The sequence below is a fragment of the Lathamus discolor genome, chromosome 18 (genome assembly GCF_037157495.1).
Source record: "Lathamus discolor isolate bLatDis1 chromosome 18, bLatDis1.hap1, whole genome shotgun sequence".
Lineage (NCBI taxonomy): Eukaryota > Metazoa > Chordata > Aves > Psittaciformes > Psittacidae > Lathamus > Lathamus discolor.
The window spans coordinates 4,883,167-4,901,944 of record NC_088901.1 but is presented as its reverse complement, the minus strand read 5'-3'; the positions used below and the strand labels follow the sequence as shown (position 1 = coordinate 4,901,944).

The following is an 18,778-nucleotide window of genomic DNA, read 5'->3' as shown; positions in this document are numbered from 1 at the left end:
CTGGGCTCAAGAGCCGGCTCATGGGGAGCTTCTCATTGCCCAGCACCCCAAGTCCTCCTCCTGGGGCCGCCCTCACCGCGCTGACCCCGCAGGACCCTGCGCTCCCCTCAGCACCGGAGCCCCCTGAGGGACGGGCGGGGCGGGGCGATGGCGGCGCCGTTCCCGCCTCCTTTCAACTGCGCCTGCGCCGAGCCGCGACCTGCGCCTGCTCCGGCCTCCCGCGCTCCCCGCCGAGCCGGCCGGCACCCGCGCGGCGCGTGCCACGAACCGCCCCCCCCCCCCCCCCCCCCAGCACGGCGGGCCCAGGTGAGGGGCGGCACCATGTGGGGAGCGGGGCGGGGGGGGGTGGGCGGGACCACGCGGAGCCCTCGGGGGGGGGGGGGGATCGTGGAGGGGGGGGGTGATGAACTAGCGGGGGGAAAGAGCGGGAACGGCGCTGACAGGGATGGCGGGGGCGGGCGCTGACGGCGGAGCCCTCGCTGAGGCGGAGCCGGTGCCGGTGCCGGTGCCGATGCCGATGCCGATGCCGATGCCGATGCCGATGTCGGTGTCGATGTCGATGTCGGTGTCGATGTCGATGTCGGTGTCGTCTGTAGGGCAGCGAGGCCGATGAAGTACATCCTGGTGACGGGCGGCGTGATCTCGGGCATCGGCAAGGGGATCATCGCCAGCAGCATCGGCACCATCCTCAAGTCCTGCGGGCTGCATGTCACCTCCATCAAGATCGACCCTTACATCAACATCGACGCGGGCACCTTCTCCCCCTACGAGCATGGTGGGTGCCGCGAGCGCCGGGCAGTGCGGGTGGGGGCCTGGCCTGGCCTGGCAGGAGCCACCTCCGGTGTGTGGTGGAGGAGCGGGGCCCTGCAGGCCTCAATGGAGCCGTCCCCTTTGTTACAGCCGCTCCTCAGCTCGCTGTATCAACCAAAGGAGGTGTTTTCTTACACTGAACTCCTCACAGGCAAACCCAGTGAGTTGCTGGCGTTGACCAGTTTCCCTCTGACATGTGTGCCTGTGCCTTTGTGCTGCAGGGGAGGTGTTTGTGCTGGATGATGGAGGGGAAGTGGACCTGGACCTGGGTAACTATGAGCGCTTCCTCGACATCCGGCTCACCAAAGACAACAATCTGACCACCGGGAAGATCTACCAGTATGTCATCAACAAGGAGAGGAAGGGAGACTATCTTGGCAAAACTGTCCAAGGTGATGTGAAGCTTCATTTCCGGGGCTTAGAAATATATCCTGCGTTTCTGTCCTGGTTTTGCGTTACATCTTGAGGTCTTTGGTATGTCCTGGTAATGGTTTCGGGTTGTTTTTTAGAAGAGGAAGTTGAAGATGCAGTAGTGCAGGTCTGCTGGTGTGTGCCGTACTGAGCCAGGGCACCTGGGAGCCCCTCAGACCTTCCCAGTGCTCCGTAACATAATGCCTGTACACTGGCCTTGTAGCCAATGCTAAATGCGAACAGACTTCAGGCTGATACAGCTCTGCTTTGTTTGGTTGCTGGTTAAAATGGTTATTGCTTTTGGTAACTATCGTGGCATTAGGAAACCCAGAGGATCTTGGTGGGTCACGTCAGTCCCTTCCCTTTTTAAGCATTCTCCGCAGCTGGTTTGGATAAGGACAGTTTGAAACTCTCTGTTCAGAGCAAAGAACTGTTTGTACACAGATCTTCCATCTTATGGGAAATGTTTATGTGTGTTTAAACTGAGGCAGGGTTACATTGTCTGCCAAGGCACTGCTTGAACATCACAGCCAAGAATAAGCACTGCAAAAACGCATCGTTCTTTAAAGAGACAAATCCCTGCTCAAGTCACATGGGGAGCACTGGTTAGTTATGTGCTCTTTAATGAGCTAGAGGGAGAAGTGTGTGTGGGTTGTGGCTTTAACCCTGCCTGGGTTTCTTTTCCAGTTGTTCCCCACATCACAGATGCAATACAAGAATGGGTCATGAGGCAGGCACGGATTCCTGTGGATGAAGATGGCGTTGAACCCCAAGTTTGTGTGATTGAGGTTTGTAGCTCTTAAAAAGTATTTTTAGCTTCTTGTATGGAGTAAACTGACCTGGACGTTCAACTCTGCTTGTTGTTGAGTTGGTTAAAAATCTTTCTTGTTACCTTCACTTATTCAGCTAATCTTCAGCTAATTCAGCTTATCTTCAGCTAATTCAGCTTATTCAGTTATTCAGCTAATTCATGCTCTCTGCCTGAATCTGCACACAGAAAGACTTAGGTCTTGGACAGTTATTAGGTGCTTTGCTCTCTAGTGTAATGTGCATTAGTCTGTAGGGTGAATTTTAGCTCTTGTAACTTTGTATGCCAAAGTCTGAGTTGATCATGCTGTGCCCTCTCCTTCCCTGGTGGTTTGAGGAGAGTGGGGGATAGGAAAATCACCCCCAGGAAACAGTAAAGGGAGCCTTGGAGCCACTAGTGCAAGTATGGACCTAGAAAAGGGAAAGGCACAACTTAGTGGTGACAAACCCTGTGCAGTGTCCTGTGTGCTGTATGGGACTACTACTGCTACTACTGCTGTTACTACTGCTACTACTACTACTGCTGGAGGAGGCAGAGGAGGAGGGTGAAGGCTCTCGAGAATGCTGAGCTGGCTGGTGAGATGTACTAATGCAGGAGAGAGAGAGCTTGTCAGAGTGCCCAGGTCATGCTGACTTAGACTTCATGGAGCCTGAGTGCCAGTTTCTGTTCCAGAACTCACAAGCCTGCATCCTGGATTACCTTGGAAGCACAATCTGACAGCAGAGAGGCTGTCCGTGCTCCAGAGGATGCCTTGTCTCTGTTCCTGCATCTGTCCACAACTACCCTGGAGAGTTACTAAAACTTAACAGAAATTTTGTTTCTCACTTGATGTTCAGAAATGATAATTTTAACATTTCAATCTTTTCCCTGAAAAGAGAATAGGGGTAAAGCCAGTGTCCCTGGAGAGGGCTGCCCGGGTGGGAAGTTGTGTTTCTTGTGGCTTTTTGATTCTTTTTTTTGGAACTCATGAAGGTAAAATAGTAGTTGGGCTAGATGGGAGGCTGTGGAAGTTGTACATAGAGCTGGCAACTCCTCATGCTTTTTGTAATGGTGTTGATGCTTCTTGAGGGAATTGGAGGGAGGTGCAGGAGAGATGTTTTAGTGTCCTTTTATGTGTCATAGAATCATATGAATCCTAGAATGATTTGGGTTGAAGTGACCTTGAAGCTCATCCAGTTCCAACCCCCTGCCACAGGCAAGGACACCTTCCACTAGAGCAGCTTGCTCCAAGCCCCTGTGTCCAACCTGGCCTTGAGCACTGCAAGGGATGGGGCAGCCACAGGTTCTCTGGGCACCCTGTGCCAGCGCCTCAGCACCCTCACAGGGAAGAGCTTCTGCCTAAGAGCTCATCTCAGTCTGCCCTCTGGCAGGTTAAAGCCTTTTGTCCTATTCCTACATGTATGTTGTAGTGTACAAATTCACTGGGGGCTGTTTTGGTACTAACTTGCAATGCTTTGTCTCTGTCAGCTTGGTGGGACTGTGGGTGATATTGAGAGCATGCCCTTCATTGAAGCTTTCCGCCAGTTCCAGTTCAAAGCCAAAAGAGAGAATTTCTGTAACATTCATGTCAGTCTGGTTCCCCAGGTAAGGACTCAAAAGGTTTTGGTGCTCAGAGGCTTCCCCAGTCCGAACCTTGCTTTCTAAATATGTGTTTTTGAAATGCTGTATCTGTAGCACTGTCATATTTGTAGTTCTGTATATAAAAACATCTGGAAGAAGTGCAGAGAATTTAAAAAGCTTTATAAGAAGTGAACAGAAACCTTTCAAAGTGTGTAATAAGTACCTGGGAGTTGCAGCAAATGCAATTTTGCATCTTTAACTGCTGTTTTTTGCTGTGGAATTGTCTCCTAGCTTGTGCAGGTAAACCTGCTTTCTAGAGCTGAAAAGTTTCCCTTTCCCTTCATTTGTGTAGCCTTTCATTTCTGCACAGCTCATGGAAAGTTCAGGGATGCAGCCAGACCTGACAATCATTTGGCCTTATCAACAAAAACCCATCCCAAGCTGTTCCTGGAGTTCTTTATTCTCTTGCTGTGTGTTTCTCTCACCCCAAGATTTACATTAACTGTAGTTCATGAAATAGGTTGGGTTACTTTTGTAATTTCCAAACATAATACTGTGCTTTGAAACATAATCTGTTGTGTTTTTTTTCTTTTCCCTAGACAATGTTTTTAATGTGTGTTTTGATCTTTAATAGTCATTTCATAGACTCTCACATCTGACTGCCATGTAAAGCCATTCCAGTCAGAGTGGATATTGCTTTTGGTTCAGAGATTCAGCTAAGGAGCAGTGCTATGATAAGAATCAGTTAATCAGGCATCACAAAGAAAATCAGAATATCCTTATGTGCCAAGCAAATGGGGTGAAATCCAGTTAATATCAAAAGCATATGAAAGCATTTTATGCCATATAATGACTGACAGAACCTCATCTGTCTTATCTGCTATGATTTTGGAGACAATTTATATCCTTAATCAAACAAAAAGATCTTTGCTGCAGGAATCTCTGCTGAAAAAATCTCTTCCATGGCTATGTTAAAGGTACCTGGAGAGCACATGTCTTCCTTGGCTGGAACTGCAGCTGATAGAGCAACTTGATGGTTACTAGAGTGCAGATCAGTCTCTGTTCTCTTCTTCTCTCTCTCTCTTGTTTCCCTCTCTGTCCAGGCCAGGTGATTTGAGGGAAAAAATAGAAATATAAAATATTAGGTATTTGGAGGGAGCTGTGGATAAAAACCTTCTCTGTTCTCTCTTTCCCTCACTGTAACACATACCTGCTTACTGTCCAGACTTGAACCCTGGTCTCTGCTCATTGCTTTCAGTCATTGAGATGAAAATGATGGTGATTAAAGTTCATGTGAATTGTGTGAGAACAGGGTTAAAGCTTTTACAAAATGAATTGGGTGGAGAATCCTAATTCTGATGAATCATTGCTATGTATCATCCTAATTTGACCTACCAACTTCTGCTCTTCTCTGACCAGCCAAGCTCTACAGGAGAGCAGAAGACTAAACCTACCCAAAACAGTGTTCGTGAACTCAGAGGTCTTGGTCTCTCACCAGATCTGGTAAGGTTTGATGTATGGCTTTGGGTTTAAAACTGCAGTACTGGCATGTTGCAACAGCATCCTAGAGTAAATAATGCTGAAGTTGAGAGCTTCTTTATGTTGAGAATAAACAAGTAGAAGTAACTAAGTTGGGTTTTTTTCCCTGACAGCTGCTTTAGAGGTTTGTTCCAGGAATGTTCGAGTTTTGCTTCACAACCTTGACGTTGCTGTTCTCTTAGATTGTTTGCAGGTGCTCCACTCCTTTGGATACCTCAGTAAAAGAAAAGATTTCCATGTTCTGTCATGTTGAACCAGAGCAGGTAAAGATTGCTGTCTGCACTTCCTTGCAATAAATATTGTAGCTGTTTGTCAAATGCTGAGTGGAGTTGTATCTGAACTTGCGTTCTAGCTGTGTCTTTTGTAAGCTGCATAATTCATTTCCTACTTTGTCTTGCCTACATTCCTTACGCATGGAACTGTTGGAAAAAGAGTCCTTTTTATGCCAGCACCCAGGTTTCCTTAGAAGGTAGTTAGCACAGACGTAGAGACCTCTCTGGAATCTGAAATATGTTCTGAATAGTTGTTTTTGACCTTAGTTATCCTTCCACATTCCTTCCGTGAATACAGAAGAATGAGATTTGTCAGGATTTAGAGGCCAAAGAGTAGTTGCTTAAAATGAGGCTTAAAGGACACACAAATGTCTTTCATACATGGCTCTTTTCATGATACTATTTTTCTGCCCATTTTCACGAGGAGAGGTTGCACAGAGCAGTTGAAGTGATGTTGGAGAGAAGCATTGCTTCAGTGTTGGGTGGTAGGCAGTAATTCCATGTTAGCATGAGTCTTTTTATAGTGAGACCACTCTGCATAGCACAGTCTGAGGAAGACCTTGAAAAAGAGTCTGGAGGCTAAATACTAGTGCTTTCCAGTGCAGCTGGAGCTTGAAAACATTGATGGGTTTGGGAAAGACTGAGCATAACTTCACAATTCCAGGCTCTGGCAAGTCATAATTTCCTCTACCATGAGATCAGACTGAGTCTCTTGGAGTTTCGAGTGTTACATTCAGAATTACCTGGCAATAGCATTGCCGTGTCAGCATTGCTGGCCAGGAACTGGAAGGAAGACTCTTTCGTCAAGCACTTTCCTGAAAGTTTGATACAGTTTCATGTAGTTGTTTCTCTGCAGCTGCGTTTGGATCAAGAAGTAGATGCTGTTGACTGTAAAGGAGGAAAACTTGCAGCCTGAAGGGTTTTACTGATTGAACTCTGCTTTCATTTGAGTCAGGAGAAACAAGGGTTTAAAAATAGTTGTGCCAGTGTATTTTTGATCCTTAAAGTACAGTCTGGTTCCTGATGGACAGGAGACAGTTGTCCAGAGCTGTCTTTCCTTTTCTGAGAAAGCCTGTTTCAGTGAACTAGAACTGTTGGTGCAGATATTCCTCATTGGCCACAGAATTCTTAGTTGTTTAATCCTAAGTTTGATGAAGGATGCCCTGTAAAATTTATTGCTGTGGTAAGATCACAGATTTTCCTGGGCTTTAATCGAACTGAGAGTCAACAGTGGTGGGAGGTGGGGAAACTGGGCTCATGGGCAGTTTAACTGTAGTTGCAATTTGGATTACCAGGAAGGCTCTATCACAGCAGAAGGCTCTTTGAAGCATGCTTTGAACTTTGCTGTGTGCTTGCATAATGTGCAGAGCAGCTGACTTTCTTACTGCTGGGTTATGTGTAAAAGCCCTTCCTAAGGAGCTGCAGTGAGCAGGAATACCTGGGAAGCATTGAAGGATGACCTTTCCAAGTATATGGAAACTAGCAATAAGCGATTCATATGTTATGTTACTCAACATGTTATTTCCTGGAAGTCTAGATGATCAGATGGTGGTCTGCTCGAGACAAAAGGTCTCTGATAACCTTTCTAACAATAATTGCCTAGGCACTTAGATCTGTTTTAATGACACTCCATTTTCTGAACAGGTCATCTGTGTTCATGATGTCTCTTCTATCTACCGGGTTCCTCTGTTGTTAGAGGAGCAGGGAGTCGTGGACTACTTCAGACACAGGCTTGACCTTCCCATTGAGAGGCAGCCCAGGAGGATGCTCATGAAGTGGAAGGAGATGGCTGACAGGTGAGCTGCAACTGGGCATACTGTGAGTTCAGACTCTGGATTAGTTTCCCTTCTTGGTTGTAGGTTATTAGGCGTTGAGTGTTGCTTTGTATTCCTCATGTGTACTTAGTGCTCAAATTTGTTTCTTTCTTCCACTGCAAAAAATTGTTTTTCTTCATACGATTTAACTAGAAAAAAGAACATCTTCAGTATGAGAATCGTACAATCCCAGCAGCTCATCCAGTTCCAACCCCCTGCCATGGGCAGGGACACTTTCCACTAGAGCAGGTTGCTCCAAGTCCCGTCCAACCTGGCCTTGAACACTGTGTAAGGAGATGCTGTGTGGTATAACCATATGCAGAGTGGTGCTTTGATTCTCTCTCCTAAGAATTCGCTGCAGACTTTCAATCTGATACAACTTTCTGGAAGGACAGTTTGGATCTACTCAGAATAGCTTTGCAGCACAAGAAGAGATGAGTTAATTTATACATGACTTTCTGCAACTATTTTTCTCTGTCAGTGTTGTTTTTTCCTTCTTTTAATCTTGCTTTGAAGTTTTTCAGTCATAATTCTTGTAAAAGGTCACCTCTTCTAAAGCCATCATCTCTCTGCTTGACCAGACTTTCAAGAGCCCAACTGTTTATGTTACTTGAAAAGCTTGACTAGAATGCAAGTGATTCTTGGCCCCGTTTCCTGTTGATGATGAAATAACCCTGTGTTCTGGTTTTGTGTAGATATGACCGCCTCCTTGAGACGTGTTCCATTGCTCTTGTTGGCAAATACACCAAGTTTTCAGACTCCTATGCATCTGTCATTAAAGCACTGGAGCATTCTGCACTGGCCATCAACCACAAACTTGACATTAAGGTAAGGCTGGGTGTGTGTGTGTAACAAATCTGCCCCTTTCCTTCCACCTGCAGTGCTTTCCATCTTAACTGAGCTCTTCACAAACCCACAGACAGAAAAGGAGAGTTGATTCAGGCAGTGAACTGTAAAATAGTCTGTGGATTACAGCATCAGACATCTATGGCTGAGCATAAACCAGCTTCAAAGCAAAGCATCCTGTGAGATAGAATAGGTGTTTGTGTTGACTGGGCTGCATGAAAAGGAGCATGAGCAGCAGGTTGAAGGAGGTGATCCTGCCTCTCTGTTCTGCTCTTGTGAGACCCCACTTGCAGCACTGTGTGCAGTTCTGGTGTCCCCAGTATAAGAAGGACATGGAGCTGCTGGAGCCAGTCCAGAGGAGGCCATGAAGATGATCAGGGATTTGAGCACCTCCTGTATGAAGACGGGCTGAGAACATGGGGGCTGTTCATCCTGGACAAGGGGTGAGGGTTTAAACTGAAACAGGGGAAGTTCAGGTTAGATATAAGGCAGAAGCTGTTCCCTGTGAGGGTGCTGAGGTGCTGGCACAGGGTGCCCAGAGAAGCGGTAAATCCTCCATCCCTGGCAATGTACAGCCAGCCGGTGGTTGCTTCCACCATGGTAAGCACATGGTGCTTGCCTTGGCAGGTCGGTGGGAGTGTGATACAGTCCATCTGCCAGGCATCCCTATATTTGTACTTCAGTGGTCCCATCTCACTGTGCCCCATTAAGACTTCACATTCAGTGAGTCTGGGGCTCATGGACTTCATGTCAGAGCAGAGCTGCAGGGAGGGGAAGACAGAAACCCCACAGCTGCTGTTTGTGTACTGGGAGCAGGGTGGTGGCAGAAAGCAGGCAGGAAATCAGCCCAGAAAACAATAAGCAAGTATGAAGTAGGAAACAAATCCAGAGCTATGGTTGGACTTGATGATCTTAAAGGTCTTTCCCAACCTGGTTGATTCCATGATTCTATATTTTGAATGAGCATTAAGGAGACCCTCTGCACTCTTGTGGCAGCATCTCATCACCCTTTTATGGATCTCTTTCTAGTATATTGACTCTGCTGACTTGGAGCCGGATACTCTGCGGGAGGAACCTGTCCGCTACCATGAAGCATGGCATAAGCTATGCAGTGCTGAGTAAGACTCTTAAGCTCTGCCCATTTCTTTGGAGCATGTCTGGTAAACTTGCTGCTCTGGATAAGGTTTGGAATTACGAGCCTCACTGGATGCTGTTTTCCCCGTGTGTGTGTGTCAGCACACTCTGACATTGCCCCACATACCTCTCAGTGAATCACAGGATCAGATGTAACATAGAGAGTTATTGAATAAGTGAGGGAATTTGTGAAAGGCAGCAGTGGCCCTTCCAGTGCCTAAAGGGGCTGACAAGAAAGCTGGAGAGGGACTTTTTAAAGGAGCAAATGGTGATAGGATGAGGGGGAATGGTGTTAACCTGACAGAGGGCAGGTTTGAATTAGATCTTAGGAAGGAATGCTTACCTGTGAGGGTGCTGAGGCGCTGGCACAGGGTGCCCAGAGAAGCTGTGGCTGCCCCATCCCTGGCAGTGCTCAAGGCCAGGTTGGACACAGGGGCTTGGAGGAAGCTGCTCCAGTGGAAGGGGTCCCTGTCCATGGCAGGGGTTGGAGCTGGATGAGCTTTAAGGTCCCTTCCAACACAAACCAGTCTGGGGATTCTGTGATCATGCAGGTGAGAATGTGCACAAACTTAGTGGGTAAACAGGGTGAGAGCAAATAGGGGGAAAGGGTAAGTACTGGTAAAGGCTATTAAAGCCAAAGAGAGAGGATGGAAGATGTAAATGGGGTATAAAGTTCTTTAGGAAAAAGGTGTGAGAAGGGAAAAGGTGTTGGGATGCAGAGGACTGCCAAGAGTTAGCCCAGAAAATGAGACCAAGTGGGGCATGTGAGCCCCTAGGGAAGCAGGTTTTGGGGATGGCAGAAGAACAAAGAACCTCTTGTAGAGTGTAGGAGGTTCTCCTACATTCTGTCTGCTCCCTGTGTCTGCAGATAGGACAACCTGACACGGCAGCCAGCAGCTTCCTCAGCAGGGGCCTGGCTGGCCCATGTTTGCTGTAGAGTCATGCAACATGACCCATTCTGGTGCTGAAACCTGCACTGGATTTGGGATTTCCTGGGCAGGTAAAAGTTGCATTTACAAGATGTTTCCCTGAAAATTCTGTGGCATTTTATGTGGCAGCTCATGGAAAGTCATATGGAAACCGTGCTGCAGGCAGGCCTTGCCATGGAGGTGCTTGGAAGCTCTTTTCAGGAGTGAAGTCTTGCAAGTCCAGGATTTTATGCGAGAGAGGGAGTACGTGGTGGGGAAACCAGGCTGCTGAGCCCCATTGACCAGAATCTTTTCATCCTCATGCAGTGGAGTTCTGGTTCCTGGAGGATTTGGTGTTCGAGGGACAGAAGGCAAAATTCAAGCCATTTCCTGGGCAAGAAAACAGAAAAAACCCTTCTTAGGTGAGAAACATGTTCCATGCATGAGAAGAAATAAAGGAAGAGGTTGAGTAATGGCCTTACTGGTCTGCAGCAAGAGCTTTACTAATCAGTATCTAGAATGTGCAGTTTTGAAGAGAATTGGCTGAGTTAAGGCTAAGCTTAACTGGATGACTGCAGTTAGCTCTGTTGTGGTCAGAGTTGGTTGGGATGACAAGGAATCTCTGTAATGAGGGGATTGGGGTCTCAGAGGAGGTTTCAGAGGAGGCTGTGATGATCTTGGCATGAAGAAATACATGACTGCACTTAAATGAAATGGATGTGGGGAGAGATGGGGGATGTTGTGTGAGCAGAGTGGTGTGGAATAAATCCTATCTATCTGAACAGACCCCCACATCCAAGTCAGAGGTTTGTTTCAGCCAGGTTTTCCTCTGACTTGACTCTGTGTATGTGCTTGGTGATTTGGGCTCAGTGGTCCTTGGCCTGAACTCTGTGTTCTCCATTCTTTCTGCAGGAGTTTGTTTGGGAATGCAGCTGGCAGTGGTGGAGTTTGCACGCAGTATTCTCGGGTGGCAAGGTAACTGCACAAAACCCTCCCTGGTTTTGGTTATTTATTTGCTTGAGTAACACCTGTCATTTATAAAACCTGCAATTCTTTGTTTGTCATTGGTAGATAGATTTAGTCTTTTCCTAGGCCTATAAAATTCCCCATCTCCTTTGCTAATTTAGAGGAAAAAGAATGATTTCCTTACCCTGTTCACATAAAAGTCAATGGAGTAAGGCATGCTTGTAATGTTGGAACATTGCTATGAAGGTGTGCTTTTCTTGAGTGACCCACACTTTCATCACTCATGGCACTGGACTGGTTGCCCTACGATGAGGGGCTAGGCAGGCTCAGAAATTGCTGAGGTCCCTCCACTGCTCTCTGGGGCTCAGCTGGCAGCTCTGTGCAGGCAAGTGCTGCTCAGCACCTACAGCTTTCTGTTTGCTCGGGTGCGGGGAGGAGATGCAGCTGTACCTGGGGCACGTCCTGTAAGTGCATTTCATGGCCTGAGGGACTTTGTGGCTCTGATTGATGAATGTTACTTTGCAGATGCTAACTCGACAGAATTTGACCCCAAAACTGCTCATCCAGTGGTGAGTTTATGGCAGCTTGCTTGTAATACCTTTTCTGGGCTTGAGTTCTCTACAGATAAGAGCTTGGAGTATTCTGTCTTGTGGCTTCTGTCTTCCACCATTTACTAACCTGAAATGAAAATGTCTTTGCCCAGTTACCTGTGTGGTAATCTTCAAAGAAGATTGTAATGCTTATTATAGGTGAAACACTAATCTTTTTAAGGTTTTTTATGTTTAGTCAGACGTTTTCTTAAAGCAAAGAGAGAAAACATTCTTCAAGGGCAGTTTGAAAGCTGATTTCACAGAGTAAATGCTAAAGATTTGGTGGTATCTGGATTCCAGTGCATATCTGTTTAATTATGAGCTCAGAAGTCAACACAGACACACAGGAATTCCTTGGAACATCTGTGGATGGATTTCTGACCTTGCATTTCTCAGGCTGCAGGCCCTCTGTGTCTGTTCCAGACCCCAGCATAATGCCCGGTTCTTTTATAGTGTAAAAAGCTACTCGAAAGGAAAGAGTTCTCAAAAAGCAGCTTATGAAGTTCTTTATCAGACTCTTAAGTGATTCTGATGATGTGGGGGTTTTGTCTCTGTAAATCTGCTTGGTTTTGTTTAACATGTACTTCAGTAAATGGCACAGGGTTAGTGTGGGACCTGTGTAGGCTTTGACTGACACCACTTCCTCTGCTAAAGCTTCCTGAACACCCACAAACCTTCCTGATGTTGTGCACAGCCTTTACTAGAATAGCTCAGCTGACTAATGCAGTCCTATTGGTCTGCCTTGATGGACAGTGTCCCTTAGGGTGGTTTGCCTGTTTTCTGGATGGATGTTGTTCTGTTTTCCCCCTTCAATATCCTAGAGACTCCCTGGGACTGTCATTCCTTCCTCATTCTCACTTCCCTCTTGGAATTCCTTTTGCAGGTCATAGACATGCCAGAACACAATCCTGGGCAAATGGGTGGGACCATGAGGCTTGGCAAGAGAAGGACACTCTTCCATACCAAGAATTCAATCATGAGTAAGGCATTTCTTACCTCTTTTGGAAGTGTTTCCTGGGAATGGCATGTACGTAGGGTGGGTTTGGGAAGTGAGACCTGGGAATGTTAAAGCATCTGTGAGTGGGGGGTTGTTCTGGTGGTGAAATGGAGATCAGTGAACTTGGTCCCTCTGGAAGTGGCAGATCCTGATGGATGCTGTTCATATGAACTTGGCATTGTGCAAACTGTTTGGCGTCTGCTCTAAGAAATGTTTTCCTTTTGGTGTAGGGAAGCTGTACGGAGATCATGACTTCCTGGAGGAGAGACACAGACACAGGTTTGAGGTAAAAATGCTACTAGAGATACTGAGCTTTTCTGTGTAATCCAGACATGAGAGATCATGGGGTTTCTTCCTTCTGGTCTTCTAGGTCAACCCAGAACTGAAGAAGTGTTTCGAAGAGCAAGGTTTGAAGTTTGTAGGTCAGGATGAGGAGGGAGAGCGAATGGAAGTGATTGAGTTGGAAGGTGAGCACTTAAACAACTCGTTTGGGTGCAGGTCACAGGCTTGAAAGCCTTGACACGAAGGTTTTCTCTTTCTTTCTCTAGAGCATCCTTTCTTCGTTGGTGTTCAGTATCACCCTGAATTCCTCTCCAGACCCATTAAGCCATCTCCTCCCTACTTCGGCCTCCTCTTGGCCTCTGCAGGAAGACTCACACATTACCTGCAGAAGGGCTGCAGGCTCTCACCCAGGTAGGTTGAAGGAAGATGCCAGTCAGCCCTTTTAGAGGGCAGTGCTGCTTCCTACAAGATGAACTAGAGAATCCTCTTGGCATTGAGTTACTGTGGGGTATAGAGGGGTATTTGCAGCACCTCTTCTTTCCATTCCTTCTTGGAAAGCTCTTGTCTTGCATTGTAAGATTGACTGTAGGGCCATAGAGCTGCCCCACAGTGAGGTCCCATCTTCAGGGCGAGTAACTCCGTGGTCTTGTGTGGTCAGTTGGGAGTGTCTGGGGAAGCTGCAGCTGGGTCTGCTCTTGTGGTGACTGGAAGGGTTTTCCCCACATTCCTTGTATGAGTTGTAGGGACAGGTTGATCGTTGAAACTTGTTCCTCTTGCTGGTTTAAGGAATGGGCCCTGGTGGAGCAGCTTCTTTTTTCCTGCTGACTTAAGCTTTCTTCTACCTCAGTGTGCAGAGCAGCTGATGTTTTGGGTAGACTTAATGGTGCATTGACTTCCTTCTGCTGCTCCCTAATACCCTCCAGTTCTGCTCAGCAGTTGTGGCAAGATGCAGCAAATAAATATCACTTTGTAGTGACCCATTTTCCTCCTCACAGAGGAGGATTTGCTTGTGTAGCTGGAGCGCTGACGTGCTCTAACCCAAAACCCCCAAACTAAGTGCAGAAGAGAAGTAGCACTGAATATATTAAACTAAAGCAATACAAAAAGGACAGTATTGGCCTGTCTGGGTTGAGCTGCTCTGCAGCTGCACCACAGGAATTCCGGTGTCCATGTCTGGAGTTGTGCTCTGACTGATCTGCTTTGAAGAGAGTTTCTGTGGGAAGATGCCTTCCAAGGCTCGAGGGGTATTTTAATTTCCTGCTTTTGAGTTTGAAATGGCTCCGTAGAGCAGAGGAGCTGAAGTCTGCTCTGTACTGCAGCATCCTAAGTGTAGTCTCTCTGCTCCTGGACTCTTCTGTGACTGTGGGCACACGTGGCTTCACAATTAGTGTATAATCTAAAACCACTGGTGGGTCTTATAGCCCAGCCTGTACCCCCCTTCTTCCTGTACCCCCCCTCCTCCTGTGCCCTTGGAACTCTCATCATGTTCTGAGGTGTCTCGTACTGTAACGTGGTTTATGTGTGACACCAAACCAGGGGCACAGGCTGTGTACCTGGGGATGGGAGCTGGGCCCACAGGAACCTGGTGAGGGTTCATGGGGCAAGTGCTGAGTCCTCTGTCTCAGAGCTCCCTGCAGTGACACAGGCTGCGGCTTGAGCAGCTCTGGGGCCTCTCTGCTGACAAGGTGTTGGGGAACAGCAGAAGGAACAACAACCAGCAGCTTGTGCTGGCAACAGATGGAGCAAACAGCATCCTGTGCTCCCTAAAACAACATCTTTCTGATCTCTGCAGGGACACCTACAGTGACAGAAGTGGCAGCAGCTCACCTGACCTGGAGATAACAGAGCTGAAGTTCCCATCAGTAAATCATGATGATTCCTGGTAACTTTGAATGACCTCAGCGTCTTTCCTTATGGAAACCATTTCCTTGCCCAGCCGCCTCCTGGCAGCTGAACATTTCACATCAGGTGGTAGAAAATTGGCACCCCACGAGAAGTGCTGATGCTCACACACGTGTTCCAGCTGTGCTGCGGGATGTGTGTCTGGGTAGCAGATGTGTGTGGGGGGTGTTTCCTTAGCAAGTTGACACATAATAAAGTATAAAAATACATGTGGGAGATAGAGATTAAATTCAAATCCATTAAAAAGCACAAATAGAGTACACATGCCTGAAGGTGGAGGCAAAGCTGAGCAAGCTTTGGATGTAGAAAGTTTAGTGTTTTGGGAGCAATCCCTCACCTCTGCCAAGGAATGATTTTGAATTGGCCATTCTCCCCATCTCCTGAGAGGGTGAGTTCCTCTGTTGAGCAAGTGGGCTTGAGCTCTGGATGGTAATAGCTGCTGCAGATGCTATGTGGATGTGGAAACTGGATGTATGTGACGCAGTGGTGGAGGAAGGCACTAAAACCTGGCCCTGTGGCTCACCAGGAAAGGCAGACTTGATTCTTCCATGAGTTCTCCCTTTGTGCAGTAGGAGATCGTGGCCTTTTCCCCACTGCCCTGGCAGTTGTGCACACACATGTAGAAGGAGAGCAGGGCTTTATTGCCCAGTGCCACCAAGGATGTCCAGCTGGTATCAGCGTGGCTGTCCCCAGTGTAGGGAAGGTGACACTGGCATGTGTGGCACATGGTCCAGCTCAACTCTCCCGATAGCTGCATTGTAAGGAAGATTCCTTGGTAGCAGCCCTGGGCAGTGCTGGGAAGGGTGTGAAGTCGGTCCTTAGCTGCACAGTGCTCTATTGGTTCATTTATGTTTTATTCCAACAGTGATTTTTTAAAGGAGCTTTCTCCCTCGGGGTCTTAATGTTGCCATAGTGCCCCTGTACAACTGACAGGCACCTTTATCCTGAGGAGGGGAGTGTTGTCAGGTCCCATGTGTTACATTTCTCTGGGGTGATGCATGTGAGACATAGACTTCAGTGCGCTGCTGTGTTAAAGAGTATAGAGATGTGGCAGAAAATACCCTCTCTGTGTTGCAGCCAGTCCTCAGGGATCACAAGGGCTGATAGGGAAAGATCTATAGAAAACTGAACCAATTGGTAATTCACAGAATCCCAGCCTGGTTTGTGTTGGAAGGGACCTTAAAGCTCCTCCAGCTCCAACCCCTGCCCCGGGCAGGGACCCCTTCCACTGGAGCAGCTTGCTCCAAGCTCCTGTGTCCAACCTGGCCTTGAGCACTGCCAGGGATGGGGCAGCCACAGCTTCTCTGGGCACCCTGTGCCAGCGCCTCAGCACCCTCACAGGGAAGAGCTTGTGCCTAAGAGCTCATCTCAGTCTCCCTTCTGGCAGGGGACACCACTTGTCACTGGTCTCCGAACAGCTAATTCCTTATCCCCTGAGTGATCGATCTGTCATGTCCATGTCTCCAGGTTAGAGACAGGGAGGCTGTCCAGGACAGGGTCTCATGCCTTGCACAAGTCCAGGCAGACAAGGTCAGTTTTCTTCCCTTATCCACCAGTGCTGTGGCCCATCACAGAAGACCAACTTGGTCACCTTTCTCTTTGGTGTATGTTGGTGTGTGAATGAGTCTTGGTCAGGCCAAGCATCTGTGGGCCTTGACTCAAGGGCAGAACAGGACCCTGACACGTTAGCATCTGGCTCCATCACCCTGAGCAGGGTTGTGCAGCTCCCCTCACCAGAGCTCTCAAGGCCTCAGGCCTGTGCCCTCAGCTGCGTGTGCAGCTCCAGCCCCTTGCTCTTCCCTGTCAGTAACTCCTGCTCCTTTTCTCTCTCCCCAGATGTGTCTGTGCTGAAGAGAAGAGTCTGCACTTGATTTCCCAGGCGTTATTACAGCAATAGCTTGAACACTCTCAGCTTTGGGCTTCCTTAACTTATGGGTTTATAAGTTTTATTAGGAAATCCTGACCCTTTATTTCCCCAATCATCTGCCCTTTATTTTCTATGTAGATTCTGTTTGTTCCTGGAAGAGAGCCCATCACAGCACACGCACCGCCTGGCTTCCTGCTCTCCCACCAGCCTGGAGATACAAAGCCAAGTGGGGTACAGGGCTGGGTGTGTTGGGGGGGACACAGTTGGCTGCTTCTTCCCAGCGCATGGTGACAGTGGCAGTGCTTTGGGGCTCAGGTGCTGGCACGTTTGTTGCTTTCTCCAGCCTTTCTGCTCCCTCAGCACCTTTATTGCACTGGTGGAATCATCTGGATGACACCAGATTTTGGGGGCTCTCTTCTGCAGCTGTGCTGCGCTGCAGGGGATGGGGCTGCTCAGCTTTCTGCAGGCTTTCTCTTTTGGGGGGATGTTTTGTTCTTTTTTGGTTGTTTTTGTCTTCTCAGTAGCATTTCAAACCATTTGGCACTGGTGGTCTGGGTGCATTCATTACCAGTAGTGAACTTTTAACCAGGTAAAGCGTCCAGGAACACCTGGCTCAGCTCTAACTGTGATGTGTCACTGCAGGGATGCACCCAACCTGGATCATGTGGGGTGGGGGGGAATAAAAAGCAAAAGCAACGTCAGGAAAGCCTGAACCTGGCGTTGCCGTTGGCCCTGCAGTGCCAGCACCGCTGGTGCTGCTTCTGGGCTGGGACACTTGAACTCCTTGCATCAAGGGGGAGGTACAGAAACAAGTGAACTGCTTTCAGATGCTGCCTTTAACAGCTCCCGTTTGCCTTGGACTGAGCCGTTCATGGTGCTTTTTGTTTCAGTTTTTGGAAGTGGAGCCTTCCTTCCGTTGCCTTCTTTCCCACAGCACAGCGGCTGCTCCCTATGGAATGCCGAGCGCTGTTCCCGAGGGAGCGCGTTGCGGTGCGCAGTGCTGCGGTCAGTGTCGCGAGGGGGTCAGCTCTGCACGTCTCGCTGGGGAACACACTCACTTTGGGTCCCCCCTGCCTCTTGCTGCAGTGTAAGCAGCAGGTTTTGGTCCTTGCTAGTTCAGAAGGTGTCTCAAGTGGTGTACGTTCTCAACTGTGCTGTCTGATGCCAACCCCTGCCCTGTCTCACCCCAGCGGAGCTCTTCCACAGCCTCTCTGCTTTAGTCCTTGCTTTCTGCACACACTCAAGCTGCTTTTGGCCTGGGACCCTCTGAGCGTTCTTGGTGTGTGACAGTTCCATAGGAGCCAAGGGGGGATGCTCCCTGCGCCCGGCGGCATCGTTCCTGCTCACCAATGACACTTGGGTGTTTTCTGTTCCCGAAATGTCGTTGTTTTGGCCAAAACTGTGCAACCGCCTCAGTCCTTCAGTGCTTATTTGTAATAAAATGAATAACCAGCCAGGAGCTCCCGGTGGTGCTTGGGGGGAGGAAAGGGACTGAAGTGTACCAGTGTTATAGTGGAGTATAACACTGTTATACTGGAGTGTAACACTCAGTGGCTCCAGTGTCAGGTGTTTGTGCAGTGAGGTTCAGGCATTCATTCAGTCTGGCTCAATTTATGGGGCTTCTCCTCTGCTTTCCCCAGCAGTGGAGGGAGCTGGGGAGCCAGGACTGAGCCCACAGCTCCTGCAGGGCAGGACAGGGACAGTTTGGAATTGAACTGAGTTGCTGGGTGGTTTCATAGAATAGAATCCCAGCCTGGTTTGGGTTGGAAGGGAGCTTAAAGCTCCTCCAGCTCCAGCCCCTGCCACGGGCAGGGACCCCTTCCACTGGAGCAGCTTGCTCCAAGGCTCTGGTGTGTGTGCACCAGTTGGAGGCTGCCCTGCCCCGACACCCCCCTGCAAGCTCCAACAGCAGCAAAGACTTGTGAAAACCTCTGCCCACACCCCTGCTCCTAGACTGGGGCCTGGCGATGCCAAAAGGCTCCATGGGGCAATGGGAAGGTGCCTGTGTTCATGTAGCACTGGAGCCCCTCCATGGGTGCGCTACAGACACCCACAGTGCTGCCGATGGGGAT

The 18,778-nt window shown here is 48.5% G+C and overlaps 1 protein-coding gene across 2 annotated transcripts; it reads left to right on the top strand.

The window, feature by feature from the left end:
* Nucleotides 1-191: 191 nt before the first annotated feature.
* Nucleotides 192-18,160, top strand: CTPS1 (CTP synthase 1). Of its 2 annotated transcripts, XM_065697801.1 has the most exons (19): nt 193-306; nt 597-775; nt 1,032-1,202; nt 1,909-2,009; nt 3,497-3,613; nt 5,009-5,092; nt 5,311-5,391; nt 7,045-7,196; nt 7,910-8,042; nt 9,090-9,178; nt 10,430-10,524; nt 11,015-11,077; nt 11,594-11,637; nt 12,542-12,638; nt 12,886-12,941; nt 13,026-13,122; nt 13,204-13,348; nt 14,730-14,819; nt 16,676-18,160. In XM_065697801.1, coding segments are annotated over exons 2-19 (1,782 nt in total). In that variant the 5' UTR covers nt 193-306; nt 597-609; the 3' UTR covers nt 16,677-18,160. The 2 variants fall into 2 exon arrangements, with proteins under 2 accessions (XP_065553872.1, XP_065553873.1); XM_065697800.1 differs by lacking the exon at nt 16,676-18,160 and having other exon boundaries at nt 192-306; nt 14,730-15,048.
* Nucleotides 18,161-18,778: the final 618 nt, after the last annotated feature.

Coding starts and splice junctions, on each gene's coding strand:
- CTPS1 (XM_065697800.1), top strand. CDS start 610: ATGAAGTACATCCTGGTGACGGGCGGCGTGATCTCGGGCATCGGCAAG. Junction 9,179..10,429: donor CATAAGCTATGCAGTGCTGA/GTAAGACTCTTA, acceptor ATCCTCATGCAG/TGGAGTTCTGGTTCCTGGAG. Junction 11,638..12,541: donor CCAAAACTGCTCATCCAGTG/GTGAGTTTATGG, acceptor TTCCTTTTGCAG/GTCATAGACATGCCAGAACA.